The sequence below is a fragment of the Dendrobates tinctorius genome, unplaced genomic scaffold (assembly GCF_039654945.1).
Source record: "Dendrobates tinctorius isolate UK_male_01 unplaced genomic scaffold, ASM3965494v1 ptg000455l, whole genome shotgun sequence".
In the NCBI taxonomy this organism is placed as follows: domain Eukaryota; kingdom Metazoa; phylum Chordata; class Amphibia; order Anura; family Dendrobatidae; genus Dendrobates; species Dendrobates tinctorius.
Genome location: NW_027362117.1, coordinates 752,362 through 777,889, shown reverse-complemented (window position 1 = coordinate 777,889; position 25,528 = coordinate 752,362). Strand labels below are relative to the sequence as shown.

At 49.4% G+C, this 25,528-nt stretch overlaps 2 protein-coding genes and 1 long non-coding RNA gene across 7 annotated transcripts; all 3 read right to left on the bottom strand.

The window, feature by feature from the left end:
• Nucleotides 1-225: 225 nt before the first annotated feature.
• Nucleotides 226-10,135, bottom strand: BAP1 (BRCA1 associated deubiquitinase 1). Of its 2 annotated transcripts, none has more exons than XM_073564467.1 (17): nt 9,982-10,135; nt 6,097-6,126; nt 5,875-5,929; nt 5,668-5,800; nt 5,475-5,594; nt 5,250-5,311; nt 5,017-5,159; nt 4,714-4,792; nt 4,513-4,636; nt 3,560-3,704; nt 3,208-3,368; nt 3,002-3,117; nt 2,365-2,795; nt 1,597-1,721; nt 1,358-1,450; nt 1,088-1,160; nt 226-891 (listed from the first exon to the last, which is right to left on the bottom strand). In XM_073564467.1, the coding sequence occupies exons 1-17, from the start codon at nt 10,052-10,054 to the stop codon at nt 758-760; spliced, it is 2,097 nt and encodes a 698-aa protein (XP_073420568.1). In that variant the 5' UTR covers nt 10,055-10,135; the 3' UTR covers nt 226-757. The 2 variants fall into 2 exon arrangements, with proteins under 2 accessions (XP_073420568.1, XP_073420569.1); XM_073564468.1 differs by lacking the exon at nt 9,982-10,135 and adding an exon at nt 9,848-9,955.
• Nucleotides 10,136-13,063: 2,928 nt separating this feature from the next.
• Nucleotides 13,064-24,564, bottom strand: ACY1 (aminoacylase 1). Of its 4 annotated transcripts, none has more exons than XM_073564513.1 (15): nt 24,454-24,564; nt 19,967-20,051; nt 18,841-18,905; nt 18,586-18,690; nt 18,394-18,488; nt 18,235-18,311; nt 18,019-18,108; nt 17,879-17,935; nt 15,334-15,407; nt 15,191-15,240; nt 14,763-14,907; nt 14,612-14,680; nt 14,445-14,524; nt 14,235-14,295; nt 13,064-13,584 (listed from the first exon to the last, which is right to left on the bottom strand). In XM_073564513.1, the coding sequence occupies exons 1-15, from the start codon at nt 24,547-24,549 to the stop codon at nt 13,420-13,422; spliced, it is 1,314 nt and encodes a 437-aa protein (XP_073420614.1). In that variant the 5' UTR covers nt 24,550-24,564; the 3' UTR covers nt 13,064-13,419. The 4 variants fall into 4 exon arrangements, with proteins under 4 accessions (XP_073420614.1, XP_073420615.1, XP_073420616.1 ...); XM_073564514.1 differs by lacking the exon at nt 24,454-24,564 and adding an exon at nt 20,345-20,481; XM_073564515.1 differs by lacking the exon at nt 24,454-24,564 and adding an exon at nt 20,134-20,309.
• Nucleotides 15,931-17,865, bottom strand: LOC141077525 (uncharacterized). The gene is made up of 2 exons (XR_012227583.1): nt 16,260-17,865; nt 15,931-16,006 (listed from the first exon to the last, which is right to left on the bottom strand). It is a non-coding gene; the product is annotated as an uncharacterized lncRNA (long non-coding RNA).
• Nucleotides 24,565-25,528: the final 964 nt, after the last annotated feature.

Here is a 25,528-nt window from a genome sequence, read left to right as displayed (position 1 = left end):
GAAATTTGTGTGCTTTTTTTTAGGACAATAAGTCATAAGATCTTTTAAAAGGCGATAACTGCGCAAAGATGGAATCAGACGGACCCCGCACGTGTCCGGGGGCTGGAGAACTAACATCCAGTAACATTTCCAAAATTAACAAATATAACAATATCTGGAGAAGAAAAACCGCATCCATAAAAGGCGAGAAAAAAAAACAAAAAAAAAAAACCACACAAAACCATGTAACGTTTTCTTAAAAAAGGAGCAAATTTAATGATGAACATAAGTCACATCAGAAAAAGGACAATCGTGGCCTAAATATGTTAGAAAATTACCAAAAGTTTCAGTATGCAATGTCACAAGCCTCAGCACATGGCAGCATTCAGAGCGGCCCCTGTTCTGTCTCTTAAAGGGGCATTATTCCGCTATGATGCCAGGAGTCTTCCTTGCCGGCTGCACACTCCCCCCACCTCCATGGTTCTCCGTCCATTTCTTCTATTTATGTCACAAAGGGAAAGCAAAGCGCTAGCTATAACGGAGTGACTGTAGGGAGGCGTTTCACGTGATCGGGGGGGTACGATACGATGGAGCCAGCCAGCGTCATACAGTCCATGGTCAGCGCTGAGGACTCCAGATCGGGCCCGTGACACGACTACAGAGCAATTGACGAGGGGGATAATGTCGTCTGGGTCTATAGGAGAGTTAGAAAACAGTCTCTATACATGATACACGTGGGTGTGAAGATGGGGCCCATGTACAATCCCAACACGCCGAATCACTGGCGCTTGGCCTTGTAAGGGCGAGAGCGTTTACGGCGGTCCGGCTTCCTCTGTTTGTGCAGACGACCGATGCTGACCCCCTGCCGTCTCCGCACCGATATGTTCTGCTCCACCAGGCTGGCCAGCATCCCTAGGAGCAGAGAGGAGTGTTAAGAACCCTGACACTAAGCTCAGGGATGTCCGGGGCCACACACGTTCACATCAGGAGGGGAGAGGAGCTGATGAAGTCATGTCCACTCCAGCCACTTGGTGTAGCATTATCAGCGCCGCTCACCTCCAAGTCTGGACAACCCCTCTAATACTCCATCCCCAGGCCGGACACTTACCCTCCTGAGCTAACATCGAGATGAAGGCGCAGATAAACTCATCGTAGTTGTGCGTCCGTCTCTGGTCATCGATCTAGAAAGATAAAAAGACCAGAGACTAAAGAAGAGATGCAGAGAGAGACCGGAGACTACACAGGAGAAGAGACCCAGAGAGAGACCGGAGACTACACAGAAGAGACCCAGAGAGAAACCGGAGACTACACAGGAGGAGAAGAGACCCAGAGAGAGACCAAGGACTACAGGACAGATGAGACGACTACAAGATAGTACCTTGAATTTCTTGCGCTTTTCCAGTTCTTCTCGTAGACAGGCCTCAGACGTGGAGATTTCGGCCTCCACACACTTCAGCAGGGCCAGGAGTTCCTGGGAGACAACACATGGATCATTAGAGAAGAGCCAATCATGGGGAGCACAATATGTGGCGGCTGAAGATTATCCCTCTAAATCTGACAAATGTGAACCTGAGCCCTGACAACTGCAGCATCATGGACGGACGCCGCTGCACTCACCTTAGGGGAGAACCTGTCTCCTGCTGGAGCCTCGGCGAGTCTGCACCGGGGGCCGTCTGCCTCACAGTTCTCTCTTCCTTCCTCCAGTTTGCTGATTTTAGGGGAAACTTTTCCTGAATCAGAGACTAAGAATAACAATAATGAGACGTTCATTAAAGGGCCCGGACGGTCGTCTAACGGGGTCATCATATTTTAGAAAACGTTATGTCATGTGGAATTATGATGCTGAACCTGGGGAGCTGAACTGAGTCTCTGCCCCAATATCTTGTTTGGCAGCAGCAGTTACATCAAGTTAACAGCGCTGCAGCCAATCACTGAGTGCTGCAGCCCTGCCAGTGAGATGACATCGGCTGCTAAACTCAGTAACGTTTTATCACCACTGCAGGCAAACAACAGAAACTAGAGCAGCGGTGGAGGTGAAGTAGTAGACCCGGGAGGGGCAAGTAGTTCTCAATTTTTCATAATTATCGAAGAATGACATAACGTTTTCTAAAAGAGGACAACCCCTTTAAATATTGATATTCTATACTTAAAATTTGGGAGAAATTTCAAAACCTTAGGGGTCCTCAGTCCAGCATGTGTTCCATTAATTCCATTAATATCAGTACCAGAACACGGGTCCGCAGTACTACACGTGTTCTATTAGTACCAGAACACAGGGGTCTGCAATCCCGCACCTGTTCCATTAGTATCAGAACACAGGGGTCCATAGTCCTCAATAACAAGCATATCATCTGCGCGCGGCCCCCCACCTTCCATTATACCCACCCATCCGGCTGAGCGTGCAGAGGTGCCCATCTCGGCTGAGGTGTAGAATCCCAGTGCCAACTAGTGGCCCCAGCTCACGCACCGCGCGGTTGTACCGGACAGAGTCCAACCTCAGAAGCGGCTCCTCCTCCCCAAACAGGACCTTAGAGAGGTGAGATGTGACCGGACTGGACGGCCGTGTGGGGTTTGCGGATCTCAGTGGAGAGCGCAGTGGGGAGTTGAAGGCGCTGCCGATTTCTGAAGCGGTGTCCGTGCTCTCATTGCTGGGGGTTGGAGACGGCTGAGAATGAGGAGCCGCGGGGGGCACAGTCTTTATGGAGAGGTGAGAACACAGTTCTTTCTGAGTTTCCTTTAACTTTTCAGCCAAGACGTTAGCAGGAAGTTCAGGACCAGGAGGAGGCGGCAGAGACTCGGGGCTTCTCCTCTTGAACCTGCAGACGACAGATCAGTAATGTCCCGGTGGGCATACGCTTACTGTGGCAGAATCATCCCCATCTGTGTTATATTCTTCCCCGATCATTCGATAGGACGTGATGTAACAGCGCCTCGTCCTTGGCAGGTAACTGACCCGCCGCTGCCACCGCCACAGCCAATTCCCTGCACCTCCCCCAATACAAACAGCTACCAGTTTACTCACCCGGGGAGGGTCAGTGGTCTGGCAGAGGTCTCCGCCTCATCATCTTCATCCGAGTCAGGGGTGGGTGGTGGGATTCCTCGCGATCGACCAACACCCGCTGCCAGATCTTCTTCCTCCTGCGGATAATGTGCAATAATCTTCTTGTTTGCGACCATCCAGGGTCCATTACTAATGTGTCGACCCGACCGCCTCTCCCGGCCACTCACCTGCATTGGAGACTTGGCGTAGTTGTGGTTATCCAGGAAGGCTGGCAGCCGGGGGGCTTGTGCAGGTGCTGTGCCCCCGTTATGAGGGACAGCTTTGAGTTTACTGTAAGTATTAGTGGCGGGGGCTCGCGGCACAGATCCGGGAGCGTCTCCACTCGCATCTACAACGTGATGGATACAGAATGTACAAGGCAACTAAGACTGGGTTGTCTCCACCTACAAAACTATGAGTAACGAGTCAGCACATTGAAGAAAAGCCCCCCGGCCCCTCTGTGCCCTGCACGAGAAGAGTGTTCAGCGATACAATGTATCCTTACTAACCAGACTTAAAGGAGGAAAGCGTCCCTGATACCTGTGGGAGTATTTGGGGTAATGGCCGTGTTCGCCCCCTCCGGGCCTGCTGCAGACTTTGCCGGGTTGGTTTTTGATTCCCCGTTATTCTGGTTCTCTGAGGGTTTCTGGGCCTGAATCAGCTCCGGCTGCGTTACCCGGATTAACTACAGATGAGACCACCGAGGAGCAAAGAGGAAATGAGAGTGTAAATACAGGGACAAAGAGACGTCCCATCCTGTGCACTCACCTCTCGCAATAGGGGGTGTCAGTCTCACCCCATCGCCTGCCCACTCCTCTTACTATGGGTGGTGTAAGCCTCCCACATCCCTCTCTCGTCTTGCATGTCGTCTGCCTCCCCCATCACCTGCTTTCTCCCTTCTCGCTCTTGGGGGTATCGAAATTCCTGCATCCTCCACTCTCTAATCTCACAGAGAGGTTATCAGCCTCCCCCATCTTAAACTCTCCCTTCTCACTGTCATGCGTATCAGACTTCCCGCATCCCTCTTCTCACACTCTCCTTCTCACTAGCAGTGGTTTCGGACTCCCCCATCCCCCCCCTTGTACACTGATGTTGTTGGCCTCCCCTTCCCCCGCTCTCCCTTCTCACTCTGGAGGGTTTCGGACTCCCTCATTCCCCCCCCTTGCACACTGATGTTGTTGGCCTCCCCTTCCCCCACTCTCCCTTCTCACTCTGGGGGGTTTCGGACTCCCTCATTCCCCCCCTTGCACACTGATGTTGTTGGCCTCCCCTTCCCCCGCTCTCCCTTCTCACTCTGGAAGGTTTCGGACTCCCTCATTCCCCCCTCGAACAGCAATGTTGTCGGCCTCCCCTTCCCCCACTCTCCCTTCTCACTCTGGGTGGGGTTTCAGACTCCCCCTTCCCCCCTCTCACAGTGACGTTGTCGGCCTCCCCTTCCCCCACTCTCCCTTCTCACTCTGGGGGGTTTAAGACTCCCCTTCCCCCGCTCTCACCTGCTGCAGAGCCTCCAGCACGGTCTGCCGGTTCACCTTCAAGACGTTGAGGCGGCTCTCGTACTTCAGCCTCCGGTCGGGCACCACGGCCATCAGATTGAAGCGGATGTCATGATACGGCTCGCTGTACAGGAAGGAGAAATCTCATAGGACGACACCCGCTGAGCGCGGCCACCGCCCCCCCGCCGGCCATCGTCTTACCCTGCTGTGGCCAGTCCGATCCTCTCCATAATAACCCTGCGAGCCTTGTCTGTCCACTCCTCGTCTTCCGCCCATGGACCTGACAACAGACAGTGTGCAGTCAGGGTGGAGGTGTCAGAACAGATTTTATACGGGTAGATATGGGCCCCAGCACTGACCACAGGCCGACTGCTTACAGGGCCCAAGATTAACCAAAGTATAATCGAAACTTCTGCAACTTTCCATCAGATTTTGAGTTTCAATTCCAAGATCTCTGATTGCATTGGGGGAATGGGAAGACAACGGCTCCTCTGGGCCTCTCACCATGATCGATGGGGTACACTTTTAGGCCGTCCAGCTCAAATAGACGCCCCTTAATGGGAACGTAACTAACAAAGTGGAACGCCTCCATGGTGCGCACTGCGCTGATGCCATTCTGCTTTTCTGGCAGGTGACGCGGCTCTGGCCTGACGGGACAGGAAGAAAGGGTTAATACAGACCCCGGATTCAGTACATAAGTTCAGCAACTTCTGCAATAGCAAAGATCTCTGCCGCACCTCGCATGGCTGTTGTGAGCTTTCGCCAATTCAGGAGCGTTTCCAATAGCGTAACCTTTACTCTAAGAAAACAGATAAAAAAGGTACACAGTGAATGCGCCAGCAGAATACTGAGTGCAGCTCTGGGGTTTCAGTATTTCCTACGCAGAGAGGCACAAGTTGTGACATTATAACCCCCAGCATGCTATGGCCATTTGCTGTGCTATGCTCTTGCTGTATTATTACCTCTGGGCTGAATCCTTTAGTGAAGTCTTTGATTCGGCTCAGAGTCGGCCCCAGGTGGACCCCGCTGCAGTTCAGCAGGACGCTCAGGAGGGCATGCGTGGCGCAGGAATTAGGAATCAGCTGTGAGACAAGGAAACACTGATGAGAAGGTGGTGAAACCACAGATGGCAGACACCAGCCTTTCACCACTTACCTGGTGAGCGAAGAACATGTTATTAACCACCTCGTCCTCCATGACAGACGTGTCATCCAGCAGGGTGGACACCTTCCTGCGTGAGCGTCGCTCCTCGATCCATTTAAATAAGAAGATGAAGCCGTACACCGGTCTGTAGGGGGATAATAAGAGTCATTGGAGAGTGGACCAAGGGGGGCACAAGAACGATGACTGCGGGTGTCATACCCTGGGCACTTGCTCTGCAGATCATAGATCTCTTCCACCTGCACGCCCTTCACACCTGAGGGGAAATAAATGGCAAGATGTGAAATAATCTGCAGCGCAGAGACACCGACATGGGGAAGAGGTGACAGCAGCACGGAGCGGGGCTGAATACGAGCAAAGCACTGAACTGAAATCGCTCCAAGCCAGAGACTGTCCAGACAGAAAATGATCAAAATAACTCACCAAAATCCTCCACCAGCAGCGTGAAAAGCCCTGAAACACAGAAACAGAAGCTCAGACCTAAGCACGGCCCCTAGGCGTCACGGCAGGGTGATACGGGTGCCGTAATGTCAGTGAAGTGTCACACCTGGTCCAAGGCATCAGTAAAGAGTTATATGGGTTCCCTACTGTCAGTAAAGTGTCACACCCGGTCGAAGGCATCAGTAAAGGGCCATATGGGTCCCCTAGTGTCAGTAAAGTGTCACACCCGGTCCAAGACATCAGTAAAGAGTTATATGGGTTCCCTACTGTCAGTAATGTGTCCCACCCAGTCCAAGGCATCAGTAAAGGGTACAATGGGTCCCCTAGTGTCAGTAAAGTGTCACACCCGGTCCGTGGCATCAGTAGAGGCTTATATGGGTCCCCTAGAGTCAGTAATGTGTCACACCCGGTCCAAGGCATCAGTAAAGGGTTATATGGGTCCCATAGTCTCAGTAAAGTGTCACACCTGGTCCAAGGCATCAGTAAAGGGTTATTTGGGTCCCCTAGTGTCAGTAATGTGTCACACCCGGTCCCAAGCATCAGTAAAGGGTTATATGGGTCCTCTAGTGTCAGTGAAGTGCCACACCTGGTACAAGGCATCAGTGAAGGGTTATATGGGTCCCCTACTGTCAGTAAAGTGTCACACCCAGTCCGAGGCATCAGTGAAGGGTTATATGGATCCCCTACTGTCAGTAAAGTGTCACACCCGGTCTGAGGCATCAGTAAAGGGTTATATGGGTCCCCTAGTGTCAGTAAAGTGTCACACCCGGTACAAGGCATCAGTAAAGGGTTATATGGGTCCCCTAGTGTCAGTAAAGTGTCACACCCGGTCCGAGGCATCAGTAAAGGGTTATATGGGTCCCCTAGTGTCAGTAAAGTGTCACACCCGGTCCAAGGCATCAGTAAAGGTTTATATGGGTCCCCTAGTGTCAGTACAGTGTAACAACCGGTCCGAGGCATCAGTAAAGGGTTATATGGGTCCCCTAGTGTCAGTAATGTGTCACACCCGGTCCGAGGCATCAGTAAAGGGTTAAGTGGGTCCCCTAGTGTCAGTAATGTGTCACACCCGGTCCGAGGCATCAATAAAGGCTTATATGGGTCCCCTAGTGTCAGTAATGTGTCACACCCGGTCCGAGGCATTAGTAAAGGGTTATATGGGTGCCCTAGTGTCAGTAAAGTGTCACACCCGGTCCGAGGCATCAGTAAAGGGTTATATGGGTCCCCTAGTGTCAGTAAAGTGTCACACCCGGTCCAAGGCATCAGTAAAGGGTTATATGGGTCCCCTAGTGTCAGTAAAGTGTCACACCAGGTCCGAGGCATCAGTAAAGGCTTATATGGGTCCCCTTGTGTCAGTAATGTGTCACACCCGGTCCAAGGCATCAGTAAAGGGTTATATGGGTCCCCTAGTGTCAGTAATGTGTCACACCCGGTCCGAGGCATCAGTAAAGGGTTAAGTGGGTCCCCTAGTGTCAGTAAAGTGTCACACCAAGTCTGAGCCATCAGTAAAGGGTTAAATGGGTCCCCTAGTGTCAGAAAAGTGTCACACCAGATCTGAGGCATCAGTAAAGGGTTAAGTGGGTCCCCTAGTGTTAGTAATGTGTCACACCCGGTCTGAGCCATCAGTAAAGGGTTAAATGGGTCCCCTAGTGTCAGTAAAGTATCACACCAGGTCCGAGGCAACAGTAAATGGTTATATGGGTCCCCTAGTGTCAGTAAAGTGTCACACCCGGTCCAAGGCATCAGTAAAGGGTTATTTGGGTCCCCTAGTGTCAGTAATGTGTCACACCCGGTCCCAAGCATCAGTAAAGGGTTATATGGGTCCTCTAGTGTCAGTGAAGTGCCACACCTGGTACAAGGCATCAGTAAAGGGTTATATTGGTCCCCTAGTGTCAGTAATGTGTCACACCCGGTCCGAGGCATCAGTAAAGGCTTATATGGGTCCCCTAGTGTCAGTAATGTGTCACACCCGGTCCGAGGCATTAGTAAAGGGTTATATGGGTCCCCTAGTGTCAGTAAAGTGTCACACCCGGTCCGAGGCATCAGTAAAGGGTTATATGGGTCCCCTAGTGTCAGTAAGTGTCACACCCAGTCCGAGGCATCAGTAAAGGGTTATATGGGTCCCCTAGTGTCAGTAAAGTGTTACACCCAGTCCGAGGCATCAGTAAAGGGTTATATGGGTCCCCTAGTGTCAGTAAAGTGTCACACCAGGTCCGAGGCATCAGTAAAGGCTTATATGGGTCCCCTTGTGTCAGTAATGTGTCACACCCGGTCCGAGGCATCAGTAAAGGGTTATATGGGTCCCCTAGTGTCAGTAAAGTGTCACACCCGGTCCGAGGCATCAGTAAAGGGTTATATGGGTCCCCTAGTGTCAGTAATGTGTCACACCCGGTCCGAGGCATCAGTAAAGGGTTATATGGGTCCCCTAGTGTCAGTAAAGTGTCACACCCGGTCCAAGGCATCAGTAAATGGTTAAATGGGTCCTCTAGTGTCAGTAAAGTATCACACCAGGTCCGAGGCATCAGTAAAGGGTTAAGTGGGTCCCCTAGTGTTAGTAATGTTTCACACCCGGTCTGAGCCATCAGTAAAGGGTTATATGGGTCCCCTAGTGTCAGTAAAGTGTCACACCAGGTCCGAGGCAACAGTAAAGGGTTAAATGGGTCCCCTAGTGTCAGTAATGTGTCACACCCGGTCCGAGGCAACAGTAAAGGGTTATGTGGGTCCCCTAATGTCAGTAAAGTATCACACCCGGTCCGAGGCATCAGTAAAGGGTTAAATGGGTCCCCTAGTGTCAGTAAAGTGTCACACCCAGTCTGAGCCATCAGTAAAGGGTTAAATGGGTCCCCTAGTGTCAGTAATGTGTCACACCAGGTCCGAGGCAACAGTAAAGTGTTAAATGGGTCCCCTAGTGTCAGTAATGTGTCACACCCGGTCCGAGGCATCAGTAAAGGGTTATATGGGTGCCCTAGTGTCAGTAAGGTGTCACACCCGGTCCGAGGCATCAGTAAAGGGTTAAATGGGTCCCCTAGTGTCAGTAATGTGTCACACCCGGTCCGAGGCATCAGTAAAGGGTTATATGGGTCCCCTAGTGTCAGTAATGTGTCACGCCTGGTACGAGGCATCAGTAAAGGGTTATATGGGTCCCCTAGTGTCAGTAAAGTGTCACACTCGGTCCAAGGCATCAGTAAAGGGTTATATGGGTCCCCTAGTGTCAGTAATGTGTCACGCCTGGTACGAGGCATCAGTAAAGGGTTAAATGGGTCCCCTAGTGTCAGTAAAGTGTCACACCCAGTCTGAGCCATCAGTAAAGGGTTAAATGGGTCCCCTAGTGTCAGTAATGTGTCACACCAGGTCCGAGGCAACAGTAAAGTGTTAAATGGGTCCCCTAGTGTCAGTAATGTGTCACACCCGGTCCGAGGCATCAGTAAAGGGTTATATGGGTGCCCTAGTGTCAGTAAGGTGTCACACCCGGTCCGAGGCATCAGTAAAGGGTTAAATGGGTCCCCTAGTGTCAGTAATGTGTCACACCCGGTCCGAGGCATCAGTAAAGGGTTATATGGGTCCCCTAGTGTCAGTAATGTGTCACGCCTGGTACGAGGCATCAGTAAAGGGTTATATGGGTCCCCTAGTGTCAGTAATGTGTCACACCCGGTCCGAGGCATCAGTAAAGGGTTATATGGGTCCCCTAGTGTCAGTAAAGTGTCACACTCGGTCCAAGGCATCAGTAAAGGCTTACATGGGTCCCCTAGTGTCAGTAAAGTGTCACACCCGGTCCCAAGCATCACTACAGCATCACTAAGGTCCTGAGGTGTCAGTAATGGGCGATCTACATCTTGCAGTGTCCGTCCTCGCACACTGAGGCCCCGGTACCTGGGTCGCTCTCCAGCTCTAACCAGCCTTTATTCATGTTGTCTCCTCCATGCCTCGGAGGCTGTGACGTCATGCAGCGCGCCGGAAGTGCAGAGAAGTAAACACATAGCAGTGACGTCCTTCCCCCCGCCTCCGCTAGAGCGGCAGCTTCCCAGCATCCTCCGCGGCTTCCCTGTCTGCGCCGTCAGTTCTGTTAATGCCGGATGTAGTCAGGACTTCTACAACATGGCCGCCAGGGGTCGCTCTGCGGACTTTCTAAAATTAACATTCAATGTAATGCCATTGCTCTAGCGGCTGCTCTATAGGTCATGTGACCACCGAAAGTCCAGCTGCGGCCATGTTTGTTAAGGGCAGAGAAGTTATTCACTGAGATTTTGAGGATTTTTCTTTGTTATTGATGATACATTTTTCCTCCACTTACAGGGGGCCCTGCACCCCCACTGCCCCTCACAGGGGGCCCTACACCCGGGGCCCTTCACCCCTCACAGGTCGCCCTAAACCCCCACTGGCCCTCACAGGGGGCCCTGCACCCCCACTGCCCCTCACCCGGGGCCCTTCACCCCTCACAGTGGGCCCTACACCCCTACTGCTCCTAACACGGATCCTCCACTACTCACACGGGGCCCTGGACTCCAACTGCCCCTCACAAGGGCCCTCCACTCCTCTTTGGGGTCCCTGCACCCCCCACTCTTCACAGGAGGCCCTGCCCCCCCACAGGGCCCTACACCCCCACCACTCCTCACAAGGGCCCTCCACTCCTCTTAGGGGTCCCTGCACCCCCCACTCCTCACAGGGGGCACTCCGTTGATAACCGCTATCAGACCCCGGAGTCCATGGCTGAATCCGAGCCATAACTGATAGGACCACCACAGCTCAGAGTAGAAATCATACAGTGTTGCCGTTGTGGGGCTGTTCGCAGGATCAGCATATGGTCAATCAGTAAAAACTGATCGTTGGGGTCCGACTGATAGGACCGGCTTCAATCCGCAGAACGGGGAATGTTTATCGCCATTGGATCCTCAGCTCTAGCCAGACATCGCCGAATTCTTTCTCTACCGGACCAACAGATGCTGCGCTCTTCCTCCACAACCTCCGTAGAGAATGAATGGAGCGGTGTCGGCGTCCGACCTGATGGTCCACCTCAATCAGTGCGGCTGTCGGACCCTCGCACAGAACCCTGCAGCCCCTGTGCTACGGCTGATAGCTCATAGCTTTATCATTGTATGAACCCTTGCTATCTATACATCTGGTGTAATATCTCGGTTTCTGTCATCAGCTCTGCTTTTAACAATAAGAATCGCCGCGTCATACGACAAGACGATCATCGGGTAGAAACCTCTTCATTGGATTTCAGACATTTGTGAAATCCAAGCAGTCAGAAGGAATATTGGTGGCTAATAACCTGAGCTGTCACATGGGCAGGAATGATTGCGGAGTGATGTCCTTCTTTTGGTCCTCTTCTAAATAATAAAAGCCTCCGCCGCTCGCAGCAGGGTGGACAAGTCTTGTATATAGACTGATAGTGAGTATTCTTGTCTCTGACCAGACAATGCCTTCATTTCATCAAAACTGGCAAACATGCTACACTCACTCTGTCCCCCCAAAGCTCTCCCTACAGAGGGGCTTCCATCACACCTGTATATACTGAAAATATAAACTGCAAACCGCTACAAAGAGCAACAAGTCAGCAACTGCCCTGGGCACAGATGATCATGTCTGTTAACTAATAACAGATACCGGTTACAGCGTCACTCATCATCAGACAGTCATAAACATTAACCGAGTTCACTCAGCACAACCCCACAAAGTAAGAGGATGAGTTACCAATTTCAGGATTGGTTACTAAGAGAAAATAATTTTTCAGAAGGAAAGTTGAGCTCTGATTAATGAATGTTACATGTAACATTTTTGTATTATGCCCCACAGCTGCACTCACTATCCTGCTGGTGCAGTCACTGTGTACATACATTACTGATCCTGAGTTACATCCTGTATTATACTCCAGAGCTGCACTCACTATTCTGCTGGTGCAGTCACTGTGTACATACATTACATTACTGATCCTGAGTTACATCCTGTATGTACACAGTGACTGCACCAGCAGAATAGTGAGTGCAGCTCTGGAGTATAATACAGGATGTAACTCAGGATCAGTAATGTATGTACACAGTGACTGCACCAGCAGAATAGTGAGAGCAGCTCTGGGGTATAATACATTACTGATCCTGAGTTACATCCTGTATTATACCCCAGAGCTGCTCTCACTATTCTGCTGGTGCAGTTACTGTGTACATACATTACTGATCCTGAGTTACATCCTGTATGTACACAGTGACTGCACCAGCAGAATAGTGAGTGCAGCTCTGGAGTGTAATACAGGATGCAACTCAGGATCAGTAATGTAATGTATTACACTCCAGAGCTGCACTCACTATTCTGCTGGTGCAGTCACTGTGTACATACATTACTGATCCTGAGTTACATCCTGTATTATACCCCAGAGCTGCACTCACTATTCTGCTGGTGCAGTCACTGTGTACATACATTACTGATCCTGAGTTACATCCTGTATTATACCCCAGAGCTGCTCTCACTACTCTGCTGGTGCAGTCACTGTGTACATACATTACATTACTGATCCTGAGTTACATCCTGTATTATACCCCAGAGCTGCACTCACTATTCTGCTGGTGCAGTCACTGTGTACATACATTACTGATCCTGAGTTACATCCTGTATTATACCCCAGAGCTGCACTCACTATTCTGCTGGTGCAGTCACTGTGTACATACATTACTGATCCTGAGTTACATCCTGTATTATACCCCAGAGCTGCACTCACTATTCTGCTGGTGCAGTCACTGTGTACATTACTGATCCTGAGTTACCTCCTGTATTATACTCCAGAGCTGCACTCACTATTCTGCTGGTGGGCTGAATATGTACATACATTACATTACTGATCCTGAGTTACCTCCTGTATTATACTCCAGAGCTGCACTCACTATTCTGCTGGTGGGCTGAATATGTACAATCTGCTACTTTTCGGCCCTCTACAATGAATTACCAGATTGATACAATGTAATTATTATGCAGCGTTTATTAGATGTGCATTTGGCAGCTTGGTTCCACTTTCTTCTTTGTTCTGACACTGGGGATGGCAGTGAATATATGGAGAATTGTCAGCGATATGATCGGTGTGAGGAGGACGTCGGATTTCTTCAGATTTTGTAACTCCCTGAGGATTTCTCAGAGCAGAGACCAGCAATCTTCAGCACTGCACTTTGTGCTAACAAACACCTGCTGGGATTTGTATTTTCGCTACAGCTGCGGTGCTGAAGGAAGCAGGCCCTGGTCTTGAGGTTAAAGCTTTAGTCTTAGAGGTCAGTCCCCGAGTACAGAAGACATTCTGCTGGACACACAGGAGCAGCTCTAGCGTCACTGTTCTCCAGGGATCAGGGGGACGCTGGCCAGTGATTCAATGATCAGAGTGTAAATCTGGATCCCATGAAGGAAAATGCCTTCATTTAAGTATTCGTTGTGATCATGGAGCAAAATTGGGGTGTTGTTCATGGGGGAGAAGCCCAAAGCATCAAACCCGGCCTGTGGAGGGGAGAAACATCCATGAGTTTACATCTGTTATCACAAGAACGCAGCTTATCCATCACCAGAGATCAGCGGTGACATCACTGAGAATGCCTCCTATCCATCACCAGAGATCAGCGGTGACATCACTGAGAATGCCTCCTATCCATCACTAGAGATCAGAGGTGACATCACTGAGAATGTCTCCTATCCATCACTAGAGATCAGAGGTGACATCACTGAGAATGCCTCCTATCCATCACCGGAGATCAGAGGTGACATCACTGAGAATGCCTCCTATCCATCACCGGAGATCAGAGGTGACATCACTGAGAATGTCTCCTATCCATCACTAGAGATCAGAGGTGACATCACTGAGAATGTCTCCTATCCATCACTAGAGATCAGCGGTGATTTCACTGAGAATGCCTCCTATCCATCACCGGAGATCAGAGGTGACATCACTGAGAATGTCTCCTATCCATCACTAGAGATCAGCGGTGACATCACTGAGAATGTCTCCTATCCATCACTAGAGATCAGCGGTGATTTCACTGAGAATGTCTCCTATCCATCACCAGAGATCAGAGGTGACATCACTGAGAATGTCTCCTATCCATCACCAGAGATCAGCGGTGACATCACCTGGGGGTGGTGATATAACTCACGGTTCGGATGTAGCGGCTGTCAGTGGCAGCAGGGAAGATTTCAGGCTTCAGCTTTAAACCCCTGGAAGAAAAAGTAGAAACCTCCATTTTTTCCTGGCCGTTTGCTGCGATCACAGATGTTGCTGACACTTGTGGTCACACTCTACAGGACTACAGTCAGAACATATTATCCGGATCATTTCGGGGACTGTCTGCCCTCTCCCCACTCACAGCTTTTTGCAGGGGTCACTGAACGCTTTCCACCAGGGGTTGGAGTCTTCAGGGGTCGTCATTCTTTGGTTCATACATTTCTGGAAGATATGGAGACATATGAAGCGGCCGTCTTTTTCCCCATTGGGGGGGGGGGGGGGTTCACATCAATCATGGGGGCTTCTTACCTGATGATACTCAAAGGTGATCTGGTCTCCGGCCGCCCGGCACCAGCCTTCTATCCGCGACTCAAACTCCTGCAGAGACAGATGAACCCAAGGTTGATGGGAACAAGGCGAAACACTGAGGAGACGCTCTGAGATCTGGATGTGGCTTTACCTTCAGGTCCACGGTGGGGGGTATCCGGAGGTCAAAGGTTGCAGACATCTCTGTCGGGATCACATTGCAGGAAACGCCCCCGCTCACCTTGGTTAGGTTTATCGTGGTGACATCTCCAAGTGTCAGGCCAGGGTTGTCCCCAAGTCTGAAACAATGGAGAGAAGATGATGGAAGACAGAGAGGGCTCCTGCTGCACAAAGCTCCCTCACAACCAGAGGATGAGCTGCTCTGAGGTCAGCGAGGAGGAAGTCAAGGAAAATTATACAGATCTTTTATAGGATTCATCCACTTTATTGTGATATGGGATAGAACAAGGTCATAAAGAAGCTGAGGACCACCATGTGTCAGAGGGTGGGCGATAGCATTCCACCCCATTCCCTCCCTTTAAATAAAGGCAGACATTTTTAGATGCAGAGAAGCGGGTTTACCTCTTCTTCTCCTTTTCTCTAAAGCCCAGGAAACTCGAGATCACCGAGTGCTGTAGATAATAAAGTCACATCAACAATTTGGATAAAAAGTTAGAGAACTTTTACCAATAAGTCGTATGAGGATCGGGGGAGGGGGCACTCACCAACTTAGCAGCCGCTGTATTCTCTATGAAGCGGGAGCCATGTCCAGGGTCCCCCCGACAGTAAACGGTGATCCCTGAGGGACACAAGGTCAGAGATCATGTATGCACCACCCCAACCAACATCAGACCCCGAGCCGGGCCTCGGCATTCCCACAGCCCTCGAGGATATACATGTACAGTGACTGAAAAAGTCTTCATATCCCATGAACTTTTCCACATCTTTTCACATTACACCCTCCAACTTAAATGTATCTTATTGGGATTTTCTGTGACAAAAACACAAAGTAACAACCATTTGTGAAGTGTAAAGGAAATGATACAAGGTTTTAAAATATAAATGTGATAATCGTGAGGTGCATTAGTATTCAGCCCCTGTAGACTGATGCCCCTAAATAAAATCCTGAGTGAAAAAAAAAATCAACCAAGTGGCAGCATCATGAAAACTAAGGAGCCCACCAGACAGGTCAAGGATAAAGTTGTGGAGAAGAGTAAAGCAGGGTTAGGGCTGTGAACATCGCACGAAGCACTGTGCAATCTATCACCCAAAAATGGAAGGAGGCTGGCACAAGTGCAAACCTACCAAGACATGGCCGTCCACCTAACCCGACATCCTAAGCAAGGAGAGCACCGATTGGAGAAGCATCGGAGAGGCCCATGGTCACTGTGGAGATCACTGAAAGAACCGCAGAGATACACAGCTCAGATGGGAGAATCTGTCCACAGGACAGCTATTAGTCGTATATTCCACAAATCTGGCCTCCGTGGAAAATTGGCAAGACGAAAGACATTTTTGAATGCCATAATAAGTCTAATATAGAGGACACCGCGAGCAAGTGGAAGAAGGGGCTCTGGTCAGATGACGCCAAAGTAGAACTTTTTGAGCTAAATGCAAAACACTGCGGTGGAAAGCTAACACTGCAGATCACCTTTAAATTATCATCCCACACTCAGACATGGTGGTGGCAGCATCCTGCTGTGGAGAGACTTTTTCAGCAGGGGCAGGGAAGCTGGTCAGAGGTGATGGGAAGATTAATGGAGCTGAATACAGGGCGATCCTAGAAGAAAATCTGTTAACGACTGCAGGAGACTTGAGACTGGGGCGTAGGTTCACCTTCCAACAGGACAACGACCCTCAACATCCTGCCCGAGCCACAATGGGGGGTTTAGATCAGGGCATATTCCTGTGTCTGAACGGCGCAGTCACTGTCCAGACCCAAATCCCAGAGAATCTGTGACAAGACGTGAAAATTACTGATCACAGATGTCTCCATCCAATGTCACAGGGCGAGAGCGAGTGTGCAAAAAGGAAGGGGCAAAATGTCATCTCTAGATGTGCAAAGCTGGAGAGACCCCAAAAGACTGCAGAGAAAGCTGAAGAGACAGACCCCAAAAGACTGCAGAGAAAGCTGGAGAGACCCCAAAAGACTGCAGAGAAAGGTGGAGAGACAGCCCCCAAAAGACTGCAGAGAAAGGTGGAGAGAGAGCCCCCTAAAGACTGCAGAGAAAGCTGGAGAGAGAGCCCCCTAAAGACTGCAGAGAAAGCTGGAGAGACAGCCCCCAAAAGACTGCAGAGAAAGGTGGAGAGACAGCCCCCAAAAGACTGCAGAGAAAGGTGGAGAGACAGCCCCCAAAAGACTGCAGAGAAAGGTGGAGAGAGAGCCCCCAAAAGACTGCAGAGAAAGGTGGAGAGAGAGCCCCCTAAAGACTGCAGAGAAAGCTGGAGAGAGAGCCCCCTAAAGACTGCAGAGAAAGCTGGAGAGAGAGCCCCCAAAAGACTGCAGAGAAAGCTGGAGAGAGAGCCCCCAAAAGACTGCAGAGAAAGCTGGAGAGAGAGCTCCCTAAAGACTGCAGAGAAAGCTGGAGAGAGAGCTCCCTAAAGACTGCAGAGAAAGCTGGAGAGACAGACCCCTAAAGACTGCAGCAGAAATTACAGGGAAAGGTGGTCCTACCAAGTACTGACTCAGGGGCTGAACACAAACACACAACACAATTATCAGACTTATAGGTGTAATATAAACCCTGTATCATTTTCTTTACACGTCACAAATACTTCCTACAGTCTGTTGGTGTCACATAAAAGCCCAATAAAAAACATTTACATTTGTGGCCGTAAAGTGAACAATGGGGAATATTTTACGGGATATGATGACTTTTATGCCCTGTATATATATATATATATATATATATATATATCCACCATCTTATGTAGTAGAATGATCTCCCCTAAGTAATGCAGAATAAATGTGTAGTGGGTCTAGAAAGCTGCTGACAACCTCTGTGGAAGCTGTGATGGCAGCCATGCTGGTTGTCACTCAGCTTTCCAAGAAACTGTGTGGGTAAAACATGCGACCGCTGCAGCTAATCAGTAGTCATCAACATCAACAGCACTTCATTGTTGCAGCCAATAATTGGCTGCAGTGGTCACATGTCCACAGAACCAGATCTTATACTAGTTGTATAAACAGGTGACCGCTGCAGCCACTCACTGGCCCCGATGTTGGACAACCCCTTTAAAAAGTCTATTTAAGGATCAGTAAGGACTTACACCAGACGCATTTCTCTCCATAAAAAACACTGAATTCATCTGTGGGATTCGCAAGACCTGAAAATTAGAGTGACCGGGTCAGAGAAGGGGCGAACAGATGACGGCAGGGGAGACAAGGGGCGGCAGACATCCAGACTGACCTTCATCAAGTGTAATCCCCGGATTTAGTGCACGGAATTCAGGCTGGTCCACGAAGATCTCCATCCCTGTGTGACCACCAATTTCTTCATCTGTCACAAATGTTAACCAATAAACTGATGACAGACTGCTGACATCTTCATCTACATTTACAGCTCTGCTGTTTTACTGTTGGCTCTCAGGATGCAAGATAACCTTGCATCCGAGTCACGTCTTACCTGGTACCATGGTGAGGTGTATGGTGCGTAGGAACTGTCGCCCCTCCGATTTCAGTTGTCGTATGGCTTCCAGATACCTGCACACCATCACAAAAGCCATAGTATCAGCCCCATGGCTCAGGCTACTCATAAAACGTCACAGATCTCACGCTGACTTACTGGATGGTGACTGATTTCATGTCTTGCGTTCCTCTTGCATAGATATTTCCATCCTTGTCTTTATGGGCTGCAAATGGTGGATAAGTCCAGAATTCCTAGACAGGAACAAGACTTATTTAGTTATATACCCCATTAGCAGGGGAAACCTTTCTAACCTTCCTGATGTCCTGCGGCTGCCATGACTTTCCGTACCTCAAACACAGGAACCACATCAGTATGGGAGTTCAGTATGATGGATTTCAGCTCTGGCTGGGTCCCTCTCCAGGTGAGAATGACTATTGTTCTACCAGGAGAAAACTAGGATTGGAGGACAAATTAGTGTGTGAGCAACATTAACCTGATATGGTAAGATCATGAACAAGATGAAATTTCAGGCATTGTGGTTGACCCCATCACGGTACCCTTTTTACTAGAAGGCATTACTCCTTGCTCTTTTGAACAGATTACCTCCAATGTCTTCTTCTCCAACCCAATCTCATCTGCCATCTTGAAAAGAAAGCGCACAATTTCATCTGCAATACACATGAAGGACATGACAGTTTTTTTAATAGTATACAGGGACCATGTGAATTTTTAGGGATCATGCATGTCTGTAAATGATGGAAATACACAGATCAGTCTTGAGTTTTACACTGAAAAAAGAAGTTTACATGGGCGTGATGAAGGAGTTACTAAATTGTTACTTTGTATCCTCTCGTTATGTCTATACGTGACAGTTCTAAACAGATTCATTCACACAGAGGATCCTGCAGAGTGAAAGGATCGGGACATGGGATCCGCTCTCTAAGGCTGGGTTATATCAGAGATCCTTGATAGAGATGTGTTCGAAATTGCTTCTAGCGCATATAATCATAAGGGGGTCCCCAGAGGTGCAGCATTTGGACCGCAGTACAAAAATTATACAGGGAGCCCCTCAGCTACTACCAGACATTTAAAGGGGTGTCTTTAAAAGCCTTTTGGAGCAGTCCATTATTTGACCTGCGAGGACCCCATTGATCATCTCAATGCCGCTCTTGTGAGTGCCGCACCCTCATCATTGATTACATAGGTGAATGGCTCATCCGTGCTGGAGCTGCCGCTTGTCCCAGGGAGGGCAGGGGACATACATATTGGGGTGCAGAAGCTTTCTGCCTCCTATTTTAGGGAGCAGCAGGAATTTATTTCCCTTGCAGCAGTCTATACATCCTGAGATCGGCCATGTAAACCCAGCCTTAGCAGCTTCGGGATGGTGCTCAGATGAGAAGACAGAACTGGTGATAGGAGGGGACTGCGCGTCCACGGACTCCCACCAACGTGTGACGTCAACATGGCCGACAGGTAACAGCACCACGTGGAAGACAATACCTGTGACCTGATGGACTGGCCCTCAGTGTTACCCTACGGACGGCCCTGGCACCTGCGCAGCGATGGAGTAAAGCTGGACCAGTGATGATATCGCACAGCACTGGACCTGCAGCGACAGATAAGTGACCTGCGGCGGACATGGTACAGGGCAAAGCAAGGTAAAGTCTGGACAGCGTCTAACGGGATGTCCATGGTCAGCCGGGGTCACGGGGGAAGATTGTGCCGTTACCATAGTCCGGCTGTGGCTGCACGCTCCGAATCCTCAGATATTCCCGGAACCGCGCGGTGGATGCGTTCTCAGCCGCTGAATCCATCTGCCGAAGAAAAACAACATGTATAACCCGCGCCAATACCCCGAGCTCAGCATTAACCCCTTCCAGGAAAAGACAAGTGCACCTGTGGCCACAGGCGGCTCTGCTGAGGGTGCTAGTCCTACAGCAGAGGACTTAATTAACCCTTCACTGCACAGATTATTGTTTGTTTTGCAACAATGTATCCTGTGACTTCCTGCTGTCACTGAGCAGCCAAACTCCAGTGTTTGCCGTGTCTCATGTGCGCGGAGTCGACGGCAGATCCAGGGTCATCAGAACAGCAGACCCAGCAGTACCTGGCTCCTCTCTGGGCCGCTCTGCCCTGCAGACTGTGCAGAGCGCTGACCTGGGGAGGTCTATATAGCAGCCTGCAGGCCAGACAGGAGCAATCCATCCCAGAGCAGAACAAGGCAGAGCCCAGAGCAATTCAGCCAGAGCCCAGGTGAAGATTCAGCAGATATTCTGCATTCTCTGACGAGGCTGAAGGTGGTTTCTTATTCGTCATTCGGCAATTTTTTCTTCTCCTGTTTTTACAGATTTAACAACAAAGAATAAGCAACACAATAATAAAAAAAAACCCAGTGCCCTGATGTGAATACACTTAAAAATTATAAAACTGGCACAAAAGTGGGCGCCAAAGGGCATAAATGAAAGGGTTAAATGACTTTGGGCCACTGATGTCACACCAAGAACACACAGATAGTGATGCCCCCGCATCAAACCCAGGTCCCTCCAGCCTGGCCCAAATGGGTTATTGGCACCAGAACTGGCATCAAAGTGGGCACACAGGCAATTTTCACAGGTTTGAATAAGTAACTGATGTTTTTAAGGGGTTAAATGACTTTGGGCCACTGTGACATGAGCTCCAAAATTTTACACACATACACTGCTAACATTATTAGTGAGGGACATATATAAATCTAACGGATAAGCAATGGTTTACTGTATGTAACCATGTCTCATACCCTGTCGGGTTCTGAATTAACTTTACAGAAACCGATAATTGAAATATCACCTATTCTGCCATCTATATCTCTATGAAATATATATATATATATGTGTGTGTGTGTGTGTCAATGACATATATATATATATATACTGTATATACACTGCTCAAAAAAATAAAGGGAACACTAGACACACTAAGGCTACTTTCACACTAGCGGTTTTTTGCGCTGCGTGCGCAGTCTAAACGCATACAAAAACCGCATCAAGCATTTTGCGTTTGCTTATTTTATGCGCATGCATTTTAACCAGTTTGTAGCCATATTGACTCTTAAAACACATGTGATTTTAAACGCTGACGTGCGCACGTCTGCGTTCCCATAGACTGTAATGTCATTTTTTGTCGCATTCCGTGCGCATGCGTTTTTTTGAGACAGGTCGGACGGACCAAAAATGCAACAGGTTGCGTCCGGCGCACCTGGGCGCACACCACAAAAAAATGCATGCGCATGAAAATGCATACGAACACGTGCAAACGCTAGACCATGCACCCCCATGTTATAGATAGGGGATCAGGACGCATGCGCATGTACGCGCACGATGCGTTGCGCTAAAAAACGCTAGTGTGAAACCAGCCTTACTGAGCAGACACGTGGATGATAGTGACCGATCATTTCTACCCGTTGTTTATTCCATTGGCACAACAGCAGGAGACAATGAATCCCAGTCAGCGTTGATTTCACAGAAGTTTGATTTACTTGGAGTTACAGTTTGTTGTTTAAGTGTTCTCTTTATTTTTTTGAGCAGTGTATATATATATACCTAGACTATGTGTATACAGGTATTCTCTCTGTTTTAACCTGTCAGTGTGAGTTTACTGTATCGCGCACTGAATTGCCGGCTTTTCTAAAGGACACCGGTGCGGATTTCTCGCAAGTCACATGTGTGTTCCGTGTGTAATCCGTTTTTTTATCGCATAGCACTCGTCTGCTTTTCTCCCTCGTGTGACGCCAGCCTTAGTGTGAGATCAGTGGCCCAAAATCATTTAACCCCTAAAACATCAGTTACTTATTCAAATCTTTGAAAATTACCTGTTTGCCCACTTTGATGCCAATTCAGATGCCCAGAACCCATTTGGGCCAGGCTGGAGGGACCTGGTTTGATGCGGGGCATCACTATCTTTGTATTCCTAGTGTGATATCAGTGGCCCAAAGTCGTTTAACTCTTTCATTAACGCTCTTTTGTGTTCACCTTGATGCTCATTTTTGTGCCAGTTTTATAGTTTTTGTAGCTGTTTTTAGGTGTTTTCCCATCCGGCTCCTCGCTGCAGTGTATGTTATTATTATGAGGCTTATTTTTTGTTGTTAAACCTATAAAAAACAAAAGAAAAAATTGCCGAATAAGAAACCAACTTCAGCCTCCTCATGTGTTACTACAAACCGCTGACAAAATGGATTTCAAGGTGTTGTTAGAGGTGCCTGCTGGGAAAGGGGAACCCCACAGGACACATGCTGGGGCCAGACAAAGGGAGCTATGGGGTCAGCATGATCAATCTGTGGCTGTAGTGATGTCAGCAGGAGAGGAGATGTCAGCAGGAGCGGAGACGTCAGCAGGAGCGGAGACGTCAGCAGGAGCGGAGACGCCAGCAGGAGAGGAGACGACAGCAGGAGAGGAGACGACAGCAGGAGAGGAGACGACAGCAGGAGAGGAGACGACAGCAGGAGAGGAGACGACAGCAGGAGAGGAGACGACAGCAGGAGCGGAGAGGTCAGCAGGAGCGGAGAGGTCAGCAGGAGCGGAGAGGTCAGCAGGAGCGGAGAGGTCAGCAGGAGAGAGGTCAGCAGGAGCGGAGAGGTCAGCAGGAGCGGAGAGGTCAGCAGGAGAGGAGAGGTCAGCAGGAGAGGAGATCTAAATATAAACTTGGCACACACACGTGGAATCCAATGCAAATGGTGGTTTAATAAGGTACAGTACATACAGTGACGTTTCGGTGTATATGACCTTCATCAATGTACCCTAAAAATCACTATGGTTCCTATTGTCAGGGCAAAAAAGAGAATTCGTAGCTACTGTAAGGAGACGGCTTGGGGCCGGTTTACCTTGGGAGGTGCGCAGTGCAGGAAACAGCATGGTGACTCGTGGCGGATACCGTGTCCATGCTGTTTCCTGCACTGCGCACCTCCCAAGGTAAACCGGCCCCAAGCCGTCTCCTTACAGTAGCTACGAATTCTATTTTTTGCCCTGACAGTAGGAACCATAGTGATTTTTAGGGTACATTGATGAAGGTCATATAGACCGAAACGTCAGTTTCTGTACCTTATTAAACCACCATTTGCATTGGATTCCACGTGTGTGCGCCAAGTTTATATTTAGATTTGTCATGGATTGGGGATCCTACCTGTGCACTACAATTAGAGAGTTGTGCCATCGGTTTGCTCTTAGTAGGAGAGGAGATGACAACAGGAGCAGTGATGTCAGCAGGAGAGGAGATGTCAGCAGGAGAGGAGATGTCAGCAGGAGAGGAGATGTCAGCAGGACAGATGACAACAGGAGCAGTGATGTCAGCAGGAGAGATGTCAGCGGGAGCAGTGATGTCAGCAGGAGAGATGTCAGCAGGAGAGATGTCAGCAGGAGCAGAGATGTCAGCAGGAGAAGCGATGTCAGCAGGAGAAGAGATGTCAGCAGGAGAAGAGATGTCAGCAGGAGAAGAGATGTCAGCAGGAGATGTCAGCAGGAGAGATGTCAGCAGGAGCAGAGATGTCAGCAGGAGCAGAGATGTCAGCAGGAGCAGAGATGTCAGCAGAAGCAGAGATGTCAGCAGAAGCAGAGATGTCAGCGGGAGCAGTGATGTCAGTAGAAGCAGAGATGTCAGCAGGAGAGATGTCAGCAGGAGATGTCAGCAGAAGATATCAGCAGGAGAAGAGATGTCAGCAGGAGAAGAGATGTCAGCAGGAGCAGAGATGTCAGCAGGAGAGATGTCAGCAGGAGAGATGTCAGCAGGAGAAGAGATGTCAGCAGGAGAGATGTCAGCAGCAGAGATGACAGCAGGAGAGGAGATAGGAGCAGAGATGACAGCAGGAGAGATGTCAGCAGTAGCAGAGATGTCAGCAGGAGCAGAGATGTCAGCAGGAGAGATGTCAGCAGGAGAGATGACAGCAGGAGGGGTGATGTCAGCAGGAGAGGAGAGGTCAGCAGGAGAGATGACAGCAGGAGAGAGGTCAGCAGGAGCGGAGATGTCAACAGGAGTGGAGATGTCAGCAGGAGAGGTGAGGTCAGCAGGAGCAGAGATGTCAGCAGGAGAGGAGAGGTCAGCAGGAGATGTCAGCAGATGTCAGCAGGAGAGGAGAGGTCAGCAGGAGCAGAGATGTCAGCAGGAGCAGAGATGTCAGCAGGAGCAGAGATGTCAACAGGAGCAGAGATGTCAGCTGGAGCAGTATGACATCATCAGATTATACATTACAGGATTCCTCTTTGTTACGTTGTATCCGTCTCCAGTTCTGATCTTCACCCCCGCCGTCATGTGACCTGGAATATCGTCTCTCCGGACAAGGTCCATAGTCCGGGGTCTGTTAATCGTTAGATCATTTACTATGTGACAGTTGTCCTGAAAATCTTTTAAAACAGATGAGATTTCACCTCCTGTAAGATCACTGCTTGCTGTCAGTCGCCTTCACTCCCCAAATCTCAGAGACAGTACAGCTGCTATAATTTTACATGGGGGAAATAGTGACTGAGGAGGGGATGTCCGAGTAGTGGAAAACCCCTGCAACTGAAAATCTCCCACAGTTTTGTGTATACAGTTCCTCTGCAGAGCCATGTGTCGCCATGGCTACAGATGACGTCACGCGCTGCCAATACGTCTCTATAATAAGTAGGGAGCATGGCTGCAGGGTCAGACTACACAGGGTTTGTTTGTGGTCTGTTACCATGGAGATACACAGGTCTGCGAGGAGCTGTGGACACCATACATTGTAGACAATTAGGACAATCAACAAACTTGTATGTAAAGTGCGTCCTGATCTAGTCCTGCTCTTAGAGCTGAGGGTTTGTTACAATGTGGCTCGGATAATGCAGATGGATTGAAACAAACCCTCAGCTGTGTGAGAACGAGGTCACCGATCCTCACTGGGATCACACGGATCCTGTTCTATCACCGGAATTATCAGGTGGGAATCAGATCCGATAACTTGTCAGATACAGAATGAAGTGAGGAAAAGATGGTGGCTGTGTCACAGTCGCCTGCAGTGTGCTGCGTACACAAAACGGCACTGACGGGAGGAGGCAGCGACCCCTGCTGGTCACAAAGAGGTGCTGCGCAGGAGACCACAACCCCTGCGGCGTTATTATGGCGGCAGCGTCTTGAGCAAGAAACCTGTCACTTCACAACATCGATAGACGTAATAATCCGAATTATAACATGCGGCAAAATTATTAAAGTTGCGCCAGAGGCAAGTGGTGTCCTCTGCATAATATTTGGCTTATTGTGTGCCAAAATGTGGTCACAATTCTTGTCTGGCATAGTAAGCTGCAAAGAG